We start from the raw sequence: 16,513 nt of genomic DNA, 5'->3' as shown, positions 1-16,513 counted from the left end.
TATAGTACCGTTTGGAATACTCTAGTACCGTGGTACTATTTTAGTACCGGTATACCGTGCAACACTACATGGTACGCAGGAGACAAAGTCACTGCCACTTCAGTTGATGCAGAGGTTTTTGTTGTGCGCTGTAAGCTGCCTGAGATGCTTTCTTATGGCTCAGAACTCTGAAAGTCCCTGTGTTGCTGTTCTGAGCTGCAATGCAGCAAAAATGTTTGTCTCTCTCTCTCCCTTTCTGTCCTCAAATCCTAACCATTCAATATTGGGCTCATATTTATAGATGGATAAATGAATATTTATGGCGTAACTGCTCCCCCAACTTATCATGTATAATGTAGGCGTTCCAAGGCAAACGGCCACTTATGAAGCTTACCAATGAAGTATATTTAATTAACTTTTATGATGCTTTGAAGCTTAAATGCTTTATAAACTTAACAAATAATGCAAAAGTCGTCCTTGGATTTTCTTAGGCTTTTAATTGAATGGAGAATGTATCTGGAATTTTTATCATTTTCTTCACTCTTGACAATGTTTTCCCCCCCTTAAGCATGCTTATACATCTCTTGGTTCTGGCACCCTTTTATTTTAAGCGTTTCTCATTAGGCTACAACCTTTCATGTTTTCTTCATTGTGCCCTTCAGGTGGAGAACGATTTCATTCTGCCGTTAGAAAAAGAAGTATTCATTGAGCAGCTGAAGGACATCGTGGACAAAGCTGAGGACATGCTCAGTGAGGACACGGAGGGCGAGAGGAACTCTGGCCAGGGAGGCAGCCCCAAACAGAGCGATGGAGCTGGCGCTCTGGGACCAGAGGTGAGAAGGGAACTGTTGACAGTTAATAGTTGCAATGGCACAATCTGTCTACGAGTGCCTGTGCCTCGGATACATCATCCTGACAGCACTCTCGAGATGACTTTGCGTGCAACGCTGCCAAAAATACCATTCTTGCTGATGTGACATTTTGATCTAACTGAATTTGTGTCTGAGGTTCAGCTCTTAAGCTGGTTGAGGAAACCTTTTTAAATGCCTATTAAATCGGTTCATATGCATCAGATCTGTGTAGTAAGCCTTTCTATTCTTTAGGGATTGAAGGCTTCCACGCCCAGCACACCACAGCTGGTGTACCAGCAAAATGGTAAGACTTTGAGCCACCTGGAAATTATATATTCACTCAGACAAAATCCACTCACACTTTTCAGTTCTAGTTAAACTCAGCTGCTTCCTTTAAGAGGCCTGTTATGATGTGACAGTGGATTGAGGATGTTTTATGAATTACTTTAAAATCTCCAGTACTTTAATTGTCTTTAAAGTGGCCAGTCAATTCATTTAGCTTCTGCACTGAATTTATTTTATAGTAGATGAGTATTCACAAATACTTCTTTGTCTTCGTCCTTGACAGTCCTCCACACTGGAAAGCGCTGGTTTATCATCTGCCCTGTGGCTGAGACGCCTGAGAAAGACAAGACTACATCTCACACCTCTACAGCCCAGGGTATGCTGCACGCTCAGATATACAGAGAGTCATTAATGCTTCCTTCACGCCTTGAGACTCACGACATACTAAACAGAATTCTTTAATATGAGCAGCAGGAGTGTATTCTCTTTAGAATAAATGGAAGTTTGTGTCTTGCTTGCTGCTGTGGACAGTGAAGACGCTGCGCATGCATCAGAGTGTGCGTCTGTGTGGTTCATCCGTTGGGGTCAGTTATATAAGAGTGCTTCTGCAGTGGTTCTAGGCAAAAATGAAGGGCAGGATTTATACTCTAGCTGACAGAGCCTGATGGGGGAAGACGAGCAGTGATGTAACACTCTGGCACCCACAGGACCCTGCTTCCCTTCTTCGTGGCCTTGGCAGTTTAACTAGCAATCTGTTCCTCTTCTAATTAACTCTGATCTTTTTATTTCTCCAGAATCTGAAAAGGCTGCCTCATCATCAGTGAGGCCCGGCAGCAACACGACTGCAGGGGCTACCCCAGTTGCGTCGTTATCCTCCCAAAGCCCGTCCTCCTCCCCTCTGCCCCCTGCAGCTCAGACCACAGTGCAATCTCAAGACCAAAACACAGACATAACACGGATCCAGCAGCCTCAGCCCTGTGTTACTAAACATGCCCGTACTGCTGCTGGTGCCAGCCATCACAACGCCCTTCCCGTGGAAGAGCCTTGCATCTCTGCTGTCTCTATGGTAACGGACATTCCGTGCTGTGCTATTGTGCCACCTGTCTCTCTGGATGTGAATGCTATAGATAAAGGAGCAGTTAGTGGTTTGACCTCCTCCCAAACAAAAACCCAGACCAATCAGAAGGCCAGTCCTACTGGAGAGCTACCCCCTCAGCTGGCTTCCCATCAGTCTGTGGTCCTGCAGCAGCCCTACGCCACACCCATGCAGCCAGGGACAGTCACCTCCCAGCCCCAGAGCCCAGGACATCAGACCCCACAGAGCTCCCAGTCGTCAAGCCACCAGCAGCCGGTGAGTGGGGGGCCAGGAGAGTCGGACAGCGAGGGACCACGCAGGGTGGAGTTTGCAGACCGCACCATCAAGACTTTGGATGAGAAGCTGAGAAACTTGTTGTACCAGGAGCATGCTCCATCGCAGACCTCCAGCACTGCTAGTGACCCCCAGGCCTCCGGTACAGAGGGCGTCAGCTCGCCTCCAGTCTCAGATGGCTCGACTACAGAGGGAGCACTTACGAAAAAGAAAGGAGAGCTGCTGGTAAAATGCACTGTCTGTCTATGTGTGTGTGAGTGAGAGACAGAGAGAAATCAGAGCATTCAGACATTGGTTAGGAACTAAGTTAATGGCAGCATCATTGAATCGTTTCCCCGCACTGTCTCATTGATTTGACTATTGGCTGTAAAGAGCAAGACTAATACTGTGTTTAGAGAGAGGGAGTAGGCTAACAAAATTACTGCTGTCAGCACCATAATTCATCATGATCTCTTTCTCTGGCAGCTTCATTTCGTGTGTGCGTTTGTTTCTTTGTGTGCATGCTACCAAAAACAAGTCAGGGTCTGACTCATTCAGATAAAACGGAGGTCAGGAGAGGATAATGGCTAGCCTTACCGCACTGATCTAGCGCATGAAGCGATTTACCACTTGCCACTATTCAAACGATTGCAAACTCCCACACACACACACACCCTTCTCTTTTTCTCTGTTAGCCTCAGATTCCTGAGCGCACAGATAGTGTGGGTGCACTAAGTGACTCTGCAGTGGCAGGTAAGTATCGTTATTTATGTAATGTCTGCATCACATTATTACTGCATTATAGTTTCAGTGTCATTTGTTTTGAAAAACCTTCTCCCTGCTCCTTCAGCCACTAGCAGGGTTTTGAACAGAAGAGATGTGACCGCTGGCTCCAGCTCATACAGCTCCAAAAGCCGCTTTCAAGTAAGAATCCATTTTGAAAAGCCTTAAAGGGCAGATCTACTCAATATAAATGTCATTTGACCAAATTAAATTATATTACAGGTTGTGACTTATGCCATTGTTTGTCCCGGGTCCAGTTTGTTGCTCAAACATTGCATTAGTTGATGATGTTTATGGACCCTAATTTTGTTACGAACATGGGCTTCTCTTCCTTCCAGATCATCCCCACTCCACCGGATGTCATATGTCGTTTAGAAAAAAGAAAGATGAGTTGCAGCACCGGCAGCTCCCCAGCGCCCTCTAGTGGCTCCGGAGGGTCTCACAGCCAGACGCAGGGCTCAAGCAGTAAAGAAAAGGACTCCATAGCTGTGGGCAGGTTCTCTGTGACAGCTGCAGCTGATCATGAGACCGCAGAAACATCGAAACCCCACAGCAGTAACCGTTACTCTGCCCCGCCAAACTTCTACCACGCCACCCCCACTACCAGCCCCGACGTCACCCCCAGCCACATCCCCCGCGCCCAGACCATCGACACTCCAACCCATCACCACTACCACCACTCTTCTCACCTTTACTCTGACTCAGCAGATGAAGACAGCAGCAGCATAGCCCTTCCTCCGGCCCACCCCGCTCCCCCAGCTCATGCGCTGTCTGAGCACAGTGGGAGCGACCTCATGAAGAGGGCAGTGGCCTTCCTGCGGCGCTCTGGTAGGAGCAAAAGTGAGCAGAGCTCTGACTCACCGAGCCGACAGCCCGTCGCAATGAATGGTCACGCTCCCTCGCCTTCTGCAGGACATGCGCACTCATCCTACATCAGCAGTGACAATGACTCCGAGTTTGAGGATGCAGATATGAAGAAAGAACTGCAGAAGCTGAGAGAAAAGTAAAGCAACGTACAAACACACGCACTCGCCCACCTCCGCACAATTATTTTTCATAGTCTGTTTGCATGTATAGGTATGCCGAGATGTAGCTATGTTTTATCCATCACATCTCACATTTATGAGGCATGAAACCAGCAAATTTTCTATTGAATGACTAATAGTTGCAGCTCTACAGCAGAGTTATCAGAAGTCTGTGGATGATGTTATTTACAATTAATGGCATTTTGTAGACAACAGCATTGTGTTAACTGACAATAGATGATGACAATAGATTTTATCATGGCTAATGGATAATACCTGTAGCAAAGAAGGCCTATCCACTTCCAATATTACTGATTATTAAGTCGATAATCACGTTATTGTTATTAGAAATAAGTGTGCTTTACCACTTCATTGGAAAACACTAATCTCATGAGAATTTGGTCACGCTGTAAAAAATAAATTAGGTTGCAGTCATATCATAAACTTGCAAGCATTCACTTAGTGCGAGCTTGTGAACAGAACAAATCCATGATATATATTTTAGGAAACATTTGTAGCTTCGTTTTCTCCGACTTGAAATTACTGGACCTTGACTTACGGCTGCAAGTAGCAGCTTTTATCTGTGCTGGTAGTAGAGAAATCCAGAAGTAATGGCATGAAAAAAGTGTTGGGGACTTGCTAAAACAGACAATTATCAACAAGCAGATAGTGCCATGCTAAAATTACAGGATTAATTTTGGCAATAGTAAAGGTGCAAAGAGGATTATTTGACTGTGATAAATTGATTCATCCAAATACAGTGGATGACTCATTGCTTTTACTGCTATTTTTGGCTGCCAGATGCAAATGTTTGACGTCACTGTGATCTTAATAACAGTAACTGTAAACTAAATGCACAAATAACTGATTTTTACATTTTTGTTGAACATCACAATACTTTCTCCTCTTGAGCACAGAGCTCGGCAAAAGCACCAGTGTTGTTTTTTGTCATTGCCTTCTGTCAGTTTTTACAGTGATATTAATGATCCTGTAAAAGCCCACAACATGATTAGATGCCTCTAAGTTGAGGTTTGTCAGTCGAGTTCACACAACTTGTTTTCGAAAGACATGAAGAGGTTTTTGAATGACTCAGTACACGCTTCAGGAGAGGATGTTCTTGATGCAGGTATTATGACTGCAAGCTCTAACGACAGAGGCTTTAGTGGACTACAGGGAGAGTAAATTACTGAGAGAATGCTTGAAAGAAAAAACGATGAAAAAAGGCAATGAAATTGACCAGCAGCCAGTTAATTTCTGTCTGTTCTCACCCTGTACCTTCTCACCAGACACATGAAGGAGATCTCTGAGCTGCAGGCGTTCCAGAGGAATGAGATTGAGCGGCTGTACACGGAGCTGGGCAAAACGCTACCCCCCAATGTCGGCCTGCTCCACGCTGCACCCCCAAGTGGCCGCAGGCGCAGGGCCAGCAAACACAAGCTAAAGGCTGGAAAACTGCTCAATCCAATGGTGCAGCAGCTCAAAAACAATCTTAACACCTCCACAGAGAGGAAAGGTGTGTGGGTTTGGATGGCGGGGTGATAAGTGGTTTGTGTGTGTATGGGAGAGCATTTTCAGTCTGAAAGCACACAAGTGGAAAACACAGGAATGGCGTAAGGTTCAGAAAACCGTAGGAGTGTGTGATTCACAGCGTGATTCATTCTGACTCACACTTTTTTCTTTTCCTTTTTTCACCAAGGTGAGAGTGCTGCCAGTTCATCCAGCTCCCCGGCAAAAAGTTCAGTTCTGTCAGATGGCTCTGCTCACTCCAGTGGCAGCTGTAGCTCCAGCAATAAGTCCAGCGCAGCCCCAGAGCAGGTCCACACGCAGCAGCCCTGTTCCTTGAAGGGCTCTTTCTCCTCAGACAACATCTACGCTGGGCTACATGGTGATGGAACAGCCAACCAAGCTGGCCCTGGCCAAGGTACCCATTACAGGTTCATGTGCATGCTGATGTGTGTGTGGATGGGACATGCTATTTACAAAACAGCCACTAGGGCTAAGGTAACTGTTTAACAGTGACAATGTCGTCCCTAGTGTCTATGGACAACATTTAGATGGATCAAGAATCTCATCTTGAAGTACTACAGATGCATACACACCTCATACTGTGCGTAGGACCACTTAAAATATTAACAAATAAGCCATATGGCAAACATGAGAGAAGGAGAATTGACACTGATGTGCTATCCATCAATATGCGCACTGTGTCCTCGTATAAATTATCTGTGTCGCCAGTAATAGGAATGCACTGATGTGGAATATCTGACCCGACAATGCAAACCAATAATAAACTGAAAGCAGAGGTTGGCACTGAATCGAATAATTTATGTGGTACACATTTTAAAGTTCACATACAGCCTGTTTATACCTGGTATTAACATGCATTGTGGGTGATCAGATCACAAGTGGACAGCACTAAATACAAGTAAAGACAGTCACTAAAATGCAATGTGATCTGATTGTTGAAACCACTTGCCAAGGTGGTCTGGAATGCATTTGACCACATATCTTTTATAGTGTAACAGCTAATGCATCCTGGTCAGGTCCTCAAAAAGCAACTCAGCCTTGCAGCCAATTTTTTGCAGTGGTCACTCACGGTATTGCAGCGAGAAAAATCCACTGCGGCCCAAAAAGCATTTCCCCCCTTAGCCACTATTATAAAACAGACGTCTGTAAAACTGTAGACAGGACACATTTTTCTTTTTATGATGAATTTTTGATCCATGGAGGATTTATAGGTGTAAAGCTTTCCTGGAGCCGAGAGGAGCGATTTAAAAATCTGTGACGTCATCACAATGTAAAGTCTCTGAGCTGTGTGGGAACTAGTGGGAAAAACACTACCGCGCATATTCAGTGGGCTGCATACTGTGGAAATAAACCTGGCAGCTAAAAACTTAACAGTATATCCTCAGACCCCTTTGGCAGTTTATACAGTAAACCGATATGGTGGCAGAATCAACCCAATGAATAAATGATGCATAACAAACATTCCAACTCTAGTTTACCTAAACGCAAAAACTTTATTTGGCAAATTTGGCGAGGTGAACAACACCATTTTGCCCCATGGAAGGAGATGTGTTCAATTCTGCTGACAGTGATATCTCCAGCTGTACTGACACAACTGCTAATGTGACTAGCAAGAATGCTAACAAGCAGCTAGCAAGAGTGTGGACATGATAACTGTGCACGGGGCCCTTTAACCTTATAGTGTAAGTGACGTAGGCAATAACGAAATCTGAAACTGGAAACGCATGATAGACACAAGTGTGACATCAGTGTGTCTCAGCTGTCCACCTGTGTTCGGATCACCAAAATGTTAATACTGAGTATAAACAGGCTTATTTTAAACTCACCTTATAATTAAATTCACATCATAGTTTTTCCATGTAGCACTGAGAGAAGTAGAACAAAGAATAGTGAGTTAATATTAAATTCGTGCCAATAACTGAATGTGAGAATGTCATGTACGCAGATACTAAAATAGAAAAACAGAAAATGATTCATAGTTAATCTGCTATAATTCACAGTACAGAGGACAAGTTATTAAATGAATAGCACTTAATAAATATGACTCATTGTTTTTCAGCAGCCTTTATACAACCAAATTATTAATCAAGCCTCATTTTAGTCTGTTGCAAGACAGATGCATTTTGCAGCTAAAAGGTTGGACACTGTACTGTCAGCTGTTATGAAACCAAGAGCTGCGTCTCCATTCTTACAGTCAATAACACCTACTGACATCTGACGGATGATAAAACATGTGTCTCCATATAGTTTGCCAACAATATTTTGGCAACAAAAAAGGGACAAGTTTTAGCGTGTTTAGCTCTGATGAACATAGATTAGGGTCTAAACTCTCTTGCTGGATCGCTGCTGTCAGTCTTTTCTGTGTAACAGGCTGATTTTTTACTTCTTAAATGTTGTGGTTCAAATGTATTTTGGATTTATTTACTTTAATCTTTTTTTTTTTTTTTTTTACTTGTTGTGATTATATGATTTTGATGCCATGTAAAATTTAACTTTTCATAGTAGAATTTTTAAACTACATTTTATTCTTGAATTCTGGTGTGTTTTCCGGTTTCATGCTATGACAAAAGCACATTTGGAGACAAGTCCAAATTACTGCAAGCTGTAAACACTTATATGACCCCGTCACATAAGCAATAAAAAATAAAAAATAGACAGACAATATGAGGGTAAGAACCCAAGCACACAACCACAGTACCCTCACCGGATACATAGTGGGATCCTGCTTACCGTGCACTCCTCTTTAGTGTCCTTTGCTGGTGTCTTTGATGGTAGGGGTTTCTCATCCCAGTCTCTGTACACTTTTACAAAGTGTTTCTCTTGTTTCTTCTCTTCTTCCCTCTTATATTCATTTTTACAGGCTGGACGGTTTACCACCAAACTTCAGAGAGAGTCACCTATAAATCTAGTAGCAAACCACGCACTAGATTCCTCAGTGGACCTGTGTCTCTGTCCATCTGTTTGTATTTGTTCTTTTCTATTTCCCCTCACTCATTTCCATCTTCTCTTTATTTAACCTTCCTCTCTTCTATCAACCAATTTTTTTATATGTAATATATTGGATCTTCTATTCCACCCTCCTCACAGGCCTCCTCACCTTGCGTACATCACCCATTTAATATTCCTACCACTCACCCCTCCTCCCTCCATGACCTCAAAGCTTGTGTTCTGCAAGATATTGTTCTTCTGAACGCCAGAGGATATCCATCACATGCACACATGATGTTGGTAGTCAAAACTCATGTCTACAGAGCCAACTGAACGTAGCTAACACAGGCATATGCCACTATAATCAAAGGTTTGTGCAGCCAGGAAATGTTTTCTTTTCATCTTCAAGCGATCAGTGTAAGAAGTCACATTTCTGTGCTTTATTTTACGACTTTGCTCGAAGTCCCTTCACCTGCTACTGCAGTTAGACATTGTAATTGGTGCAGACTGTTTGTTGACCCTTGTTTGTGGCATTTAGAGGTAGATAGTGGTGCATTTAGTTCCCAGTTGTATTTGCCACTTCCTGGAAAGAGCTTCCCTCAAGCTATGACTTTCATTATTAAAATCCGTGCCCTCTTGGTGCGCCAAGTTCTGCATCAACTTTTGTTTAAATGTGGGACTACTGGATTTGAAATGGCTGGACTCCTGATGGGACAGAAATAAATCTGTGACCCATATAAATCAGGATTTTAGTTTGACAGCAGTTTTTTCGAAGTTTTAGCGATAAAAAGATGGTATCAGCGTGATATATTCATCCTGCTCCTTTGTGATAACCATCTACAGGTAAATTATATCAGTTATGTGAATTTGAAGGAAGCCACGGTGTAAAATTAGTAATGTTCTGACATTAGTGCCCCCCAGTGGTAGAATTGACACACAGCAATCTACTATAGACTAAAAATAATGGATGTAGCTACCGTGACGTCACTCATTGGTTTGTGGACTCCCATTTTGAAGCCTTGAATTTGGAATTTAGGTCGTTGCTTTTTGGGCTAAGTCGCTCCAGGGCATGTCTACTTTGTAGCGTCAGTTAGGATCATAGCTAGCCTAGCATTAGTGGTAAGCAGATGCCTGGAATGCCCATAGGGGTACAGATAATTAGAGGCAGAGTAGGGGTGGGTCCTCCCACAAGACATACTGGGTAGGCACGTCCCACCAGTCAGTTTAGTCTCTCCCCATCGTACTGACAGCCTCACCTTGCTCCTTAAGTTCACACAGATTTTGATATAAGTCCTCCAGGTGAGAAGCGCTGTCTCTGGTGGTCAGAAAAATGAACTCTGGGTTTATAAATCCAGATTGACCCCGAAGAGTCTGCACAGTGTTTCTTTGCATGAAGACTGAAAAGGAAACGTTTCCAGGGTGTGCATGCCTCTTATATGTACGGCCTACAATACCCAGGCTGCAAGTAACTTGGATGTCATAGGTATTTATCTGTTCTCTGGCAATCATCCGCAAATCACAGAACCTCAGTTACATTCATAAACGTTCATTGTTGGGTTTATTGCCCTCTCCCCCTCATACAGATGCTTTGTGCCGTGCTTCTGGCTTAAAAAAAAAAAACAGACCCCACAAGTGTGCTGGGGTTAGTTCTCTCCAAACATGGGCCTGAGGTCAGATCTAAAACAAGTGTGTCTGTGTACACGTGTGAGAGAGAATGCCAAAGCCTTTATACCCTATTTATTTGTTGTGTGTTTCCATCCACTGTTAATTTTGATTGTATGACATCTCCCAAGTAAAGGCACTTTGCCCCAAGTCAGCACTCCTCTGTGTACTAACACAGAGAAACCCCCACCCCAACCCACCCCCCCAGCCCTTCCCTGATAGGCAGGGTCTTTTGCTGTGGTAGAGGAGAGCTCTCTCTGTCCCTCATGTTTGGACGGAGAAGACGTGCATGGTGCAGGCGCCAGGCAGGGCACTGATGGAAACTTGCTCCCGCCATACGAAGGGCTGTATCATCAATATTACTTCTTTTTTTCTTTTCTTTTTCTTTTCTTTTCTCCTTCCACCTCTCCTGAGTTACCTGCATGTTTCTGACAAGTGCTGACCGATGAGTTCCAGCTAGTATCTGTGTGCTCTTTCAGTTTGAAGTTTTATTTATTTCGGTTTCACATTTTGTTTCACAGGCATTTCTCACATCGACAAAGGGATCTCTTTTTAATCCAGGCTCCAGTCTTCCTTTCTTAGAAAACACTATTATCTGTATGGTCTCTTCCTACCTACTAATAGACCAGTTATTAAATCTTACAATTAAATTTAAATTATTTTATTTTATAAAGGCTGTTAAGATGATAGTGATTGCATTAGACCAGATTTCCATCTAACACAGCAGTTGATGGGACACTGTGTAAGATTTAGGGGGATTTAGTGGCATCTAGCTGGGACGATTGCGGATTGCAACCAGATGAAACTTAATTCCTTCAGTGTTTGTTGTTCGGACGTTGTTGTTTTTTTTTTTCCACCGGGAGCTGAATGATTTGCAGAGGTTTCCTCCTCTCCAAAATAAACAAGCAAGGTGATTAAAGCAGTTACATGTTACAAATCAGCGTTTCCTCCACGCTTTTCGGCCTGTCTGAGATGAGCACCTTCTAATTAATATGTGTTCACCTTTATTCTAATCCAGATGCCAAGGAGGTTTCAACCGGGAGCCAAATTATCTGCAGAGGTCATTTCCTCTTAAAAACAAACACACCAGGTGATTTTAAACCGGTAAAAACACTGAATAAAGCACTTTCACATTACTAATCAGAGTTTCTTCGACGCAGTTTGGATTATCAGAGACGCGCCGCTAGCCCAGCACCTCCTAATGTGTGCTCACCTTCTCAAACTCAGACGTTTTGTAGGTTTTTACCGGGAGCTGAATTATCCGCAGAGGTCTTTTCCCGGTAAAAACACAGAATAAACCCATTTGACGTTCAAAATATCAGTGTTTTTCCAACGTTGCTCGATGTGGAGGGCCTGCTGACTACGGTGGCTGATGCAAAAAACACAAATGGCCCTATCTAGAGCAAGTGTTTTGTCCGTTTTGGGCTACTGTAGAAACATGGCAGATTCCGTGAATGAGGACCCACTCGCTGTGTAGATATAAACGGCTCATTCTGAGCACACGAAAACACAAATCATATTTTTAGGTGATTTATACAATAAAGAAGCATACTTTTATTAAATTCCATTTCTGCCAATATATCCCCCTAAATCTTAACACGCTGGACCTTTAAAAAAAGAAAACAAAGTACGTTAATTTAAATGTCAGTATGATATATAATGGTCTTCATCCATGCAGGAGCTATTTAGCACGTAACACAAACCAAGGCTAGGTTTGCTCCCTCTGTCCCGAGCTTGTCAGGTACACTCACCAGTAGTCAAGTGATTACCCATTTTAAAGAGAACACCTAGGCTCTTTCTTCCAGTCCTCCTCACTGATTTTTAAACCCCTTGTCCTCCTTTTCCCTCCTTCTCTCTCCCCAATTGTTTTGATAGCTCAATGTGCTTTTGAAGCAGCTTGTCCACATACGTGTGGTGTGCAGTGTGTCCTGGCCTAACTGTTTCTGTCTTGTGCTGTTTTACCTTTTTATAGGGTCCACTCTGAAACGACTATGTCTAGGCAAAGAGCGCAGTAGTAGTAACTATCTCATTTACTTTCTTACTCTCTGTCTTTCTTCCTCTGTCCACACTATATTAGTCCTCCTTATGTTTGTATGTGCACTTTATTTTCTCTTTTTTTTGTTTCGGCACTGGTAATGTTGCAGTAATTGTTGAAAATGTGGGTACACTACAGATTGTTGCATACATTTACGTTTGTTGTTGTTTTGCATGGCGGTGTCAGTGTCTTGATTGCTGAATTTGTCATTGCTTGCATATCAAACATTTCATTTGTCTATAATTACTCATGAAAGTCATTCATGTTGCAATCCTTTGGCTGCTATGTTGGCAAAATGTGTCACAGTAAATAGGTTGTATACACATTTACTCTGACCTCAACAAAACCACAAGGACGATTCTTAAAGTTGGCTTTCATGAAGGTGATATTATAGGTTCATCGTGTCAAAAGTGCCTTAAATTACGCCATACAGCAGCCAATTGATTTGACTGTCAAATTATTTAACTGGCCAGATTTTTAAGACCTCTGTGTCTTTTCAGGGTCTTCTCTCAACACCACCACAACTCAGACAGCTTCCGGTCAACCACAGCCGGCACTCACCACAGCCACGCCCTCACCGTCTCCCCAGCCAATCACACGGCTCGCTCAGGTCCAGACCAACAACAGCAACAACAAGAGAGGCACGTTCACCGACGATCTTCACAAGCTGGTAGACGACTGGGCGAAGGAGACTGTTGCGGCAGCCAATCAGCCACGCCCCTCCCTCAACCAGATCAAACAGCAGAGACGCCAGCAGGACCTGGAGGGCAAAGCGCCACCCATGGGAGCAGCTACACATGAGGTATTTGCAATGGAGATGTGCACTCAGGAATAAATGACAAAGGATTAGATGTATTTTAACTTATGACAATGGTTCTCAAACAGCTCAGGAAATATTAGGTCTTCAAGTACCACCACTAAGCCACCACTAAGTTAAAATACAGTAGCCTAGGCCGAACCTTTTCAGCTACAGACACACAGGAAGCAGGTTTATTCACAATCACAAAACTATTTTTAACTGTTGTCAGCCTCAGCAATGCTGTACAGAGGGGTAGCACTTAAGCTCTTCCACACTACTCTCAAACACCAGAAAAGCCGCCCCCTCACCAGGTGCTGCAGAGAATTCTCTGGCGCTGCATAAGTAGACACTAGTGTTTGCGCTCGGTCGATTGTCGTCTGCTGCTTGAGATATTCTCCTCCTGATCTGCACTTCTTTTAATAGTTCCCGTTTGAAGCCACGATTAAAGTCTTTTCAAACCATCTATGTTACCTCTGCTTACTGCCAGCACAGTTTAGCTCGTAAGTAGCATCAGAGAAAAAGGTTTTTTTTTTAACATGGAACTGTTGTAATCAGTGTTTTTACTAGTTCAAATCCCTGAGTCCATTTTGTTTTGGAAAGGAAGAGACATCTGCGAATAATTTGTCTCCCGATAAAAACCTCCTGAGCGTCAAGATCTTATTATTGTTATTAGAGAAAAAATGTGAGCACACATTAGTAGGAGCTGGGCTGAAACTGTCTGATCTGTATTTTTATTGGCTTAAGTCACCTGGCCCATTTGCTTTTGAGAGGAAGAGACCTCTGCGGATAATTCGGCTCACGGTAAAAACCTCCTGAGCAATGAACACTGAGGGAAGTGCTGGCAGTTGCTGGTTGCAATCTGCAGTCCTCACCACTAGATGCCATTAAATCCCCCTAAATCTTTTGCACTGCGGGACACTCTGAACTAACCCTTTTTGAGTGGCAAAGTCACACAATAACACAAACAAAATAACTGCCCGAAGCAGTGTTAGACCAGCATCTCCTGTGTTCAGAAATGTTAAATTACTGCTTTTCTCAATGGAGTCTGGTTTTGCAGAAGGCGATATAATGGCTTCATTTTCCTGTTGGAAATCACCGTCAGACGACAGCGAGTTAAAGCAGGGAAAGTACTCTTAATATAGCGTACACTTAAACTGATAATGATTTGTTTAGGTGGCTTAAATATGTTTTGTTGTTTCCCCCTCTCATAGAAGTAGATTACTTAGCTTTCATGTCAGACTGCAGCCTGCTTCTCCAAACTGGGCGACTGATATCTACTGTATGTAATACACTGACTATACCTCATACAACCCCACTTCAAAAAAGCTTAGCTATCCCTCTCTATCTAGGACCACCAGTGATACACGTACCACAGTTTGCGAACCAGTGATCTATGACATGTGAGGCTATCCATGCACAACTTGTACAACTGCTCCCCTCTGTTTCAGATGAAATGCCATGTCGCTCCCCACAAGTTCCAGCTGCCTCTCTCCTGCCCCCTGACTGCTGCTTTAGGCCCTGGTATGCCCCCAGCTCTAGCTCCCAACTCCTCAGCAGTGCTCTCTCCTGGGTACCTTTTGCCAGCGGGCTCCTACGGCGGGATGGTTCCTGGTCCTCTTTACCCCCAGCAGTGGCCTGGCATGCCTAGTCCTGTAGGCTCCGTGGGTCCTGTAGGCGTGCTTGGTGCTGCGAGAGTGATGCCCTACGCTGCAATGGCAAACCCAGGGATCCAAGCCTACCCTCTGGTCATGCACGACCCAGAGAACAGCCCCTGTCCCAAAACCACTAGGACTACCTAACCTGCTAACTCATGTTTGTTAGTATGTGTTGGCACAGTAGTCCAACTCCACTCTGTTCTGGTTCACCAGAGCCTCACATGTACATAACCTGATGTTGTAAATAACATGACGCAAGTGTTGATATTCTTTATACAACACCTATATCTGTAGTTAATTTGTGTGTGTGTGCGTGTGTGTACGTATGTGTGTATTCTATACAGTACGTGTTAAGTATGTACGTCTGAAAACTTGCTTTTTGGCTTTGGTTTTTACTAAACTCAGCCATACGAGACAATTTGTCCGCAGTCACGACAAACATATTTCACTTTATTCTTTATTACTGCCGTTGTGACATTGATTTTTTGCCTTTCTCTGTGTTACGTACACTTTAAACACTACATTGGAATCCAAATACCAGTGGTTTGAGATACAGTAACAGGACAGTATTTATGATGAAGACATTTGAAGGAATGTAGTGCCTTGAACATTGATTTATAGATTACTTTTTTTTCTTCCTCTGTGAAACAAAGCATGTCTGCATCCAAGTTATTTTTATTTAATGGTAGCTTGAGTGCAGTCTCTTATTTTTAATGCATTACAGACACTTTTGTTTTTGGTTTACATATGAATGCCCTTGTAGAACTGCACTATTAACACAGTATATGCTCTTATTTAAATAATAAAATCATGTTTTAACCCTTGTTTACTTTCCACCCCTGTGACAGATGGAATGCCATAGTGGTGAGACGTACCGTTGCCTTGCAGAAACAAATGGTTAATGTACAACTGACGAGAGAAGGAAAAAAAAAAATTTAACGCCAGCAGCCAAATCAACTCTTTCAGGTCAAATGGTTCAGGCGGACACAGCCTCTTTTTGATAGGACAACTGATGCGCTGGACAGCACAAGAGCTGGCATTGTTGTAGCCTTGTGCTCAGGAGAAAGGCGGTGTCCAGAGCCATGTATACTGTACATAGCTCTTTCTACAGTATATGCCTCTGGTAGTGTTCTGATTAGAATGTAGCAATTAATATGTGAAGGCTTTGAGGCTTAAAAGTGCAATTTAACCCCTCCACAAAGCTTTGATCGTGGCCTTGCCACAAGCCTTATCTCTGATGTGTGCGACAGGAGCAAGCTGAAAAAGTTGAACAAAGTTACAAACCAACCAAGCAACCAACCGACAAGTTACCGGGCAAAGTTTAAAGCATCACAAACAGACAAGTCACTACTGCTACAAGTTCTTTCAACTCGGCTATCCTATTACTCAGCATACACTATATGTGAAATGTTTTGTGCAATCACCAGTTAAGTCTGATGTTTTTTAAATTATTTGATGTTTATAGCTTGATTTTTTTTTTTTTTGATGCTGCTATCGTCTGAGGTGATTCCACTGTACAGTTCAGCATTATAGTCACATAAGATGGTACTTAAAAAAGAAAACTCAAATTAACAGATGAGATGCTCACAAAGCAGTGTTATTGCCTTGTTGGTGTTGTGTTTATTTTCCAGGTTGC

The 16,513-nt window shown here is 43.2% G+C and overlaps 1 protein-coding gene across 7 annotated transcripts in view; it reads left to right on the top strand.

Annotated features, from left to right (window-relative positions):
• The window catches only part of LOC125892211 (serine/threonine-protein kinase WNK2), a 54,999-nt gene extending 38,638 nt beyond the window's left edge, over positions 1–16,361 (top strand). For 6 of the 7 annotated variants that reach the window (XM_049582041.1, XM_049582040.1, XM_049582042.1 and 3 more), the window contains 13 exons: positions 642–812; positions 1,083–1,134; positions 1,399–1,491; positions 1,910–2,709; positions 3,159–3,216; positions 3,314–3,387; positions 3,585–4,249; positions 5,558–5,784; positions 5,968–6,192; positions 8,659–8,757; positions 12,361–12,405; positions 12,924–13,225; positions 14,671–16,361. In XM_049582041.1, coding sequence (XP_049437998.1) covers positions 642–812; positions 1,083–1,134; positions 1,399–1,491; positions 1,910–2,709; positions 3,159–3,216; positions 3,314–3,387; positions 3,585–4,249; positions 5,558–5,784; positions 5,968–6,192; positions 8,659–8,757; positions 12,361–12,405; positions 12,924–13,225; positions 14,671–15,021 — 3,162 coding nt within the window. In that variant the 3' untranslated portion in view covers positions 15,022–16,361. The remainder of the gene's footprint in view (positions 1–641; positions 813–1,082; positions 1,135–1,398; positions 1,492–1,909; positions 2,710–3,158; positions 3,217–3,313; positions 3,388–3,584; positions 4,250–5,557; positions 5,785–5,967; positions 6,193–8,658; positions 8,758–12,360; positions 12,406–12,923; positions 13,226–14,670) is intronic. The other variant, XM_049582043.1, reaches the window with a different exon arrangement.
• Positions 16,362–16,513: the final 152 nt, after the last annotated feature.

The sequence above is a fragment of the Epinephelus fuscoguttatus genome, linkage group LG7, assembly GCF_011397635.1.
Source record: "Epinephelus fuscoguttatus linkage group LG7, E.fuscoguttatus.final_Chr_v1".
NCBI classification, from domain to species: Eukaryota; Metazoa; Chordata; class Actinopteri; order Perciformes; family Serranidae; genus Epinephelus; species Epinephelus fuscoguttatus.
Note: the sequence above shows the minus strand (reverse complement) of the source record. Positions and strands in the feature narration are given on the sequence as shown.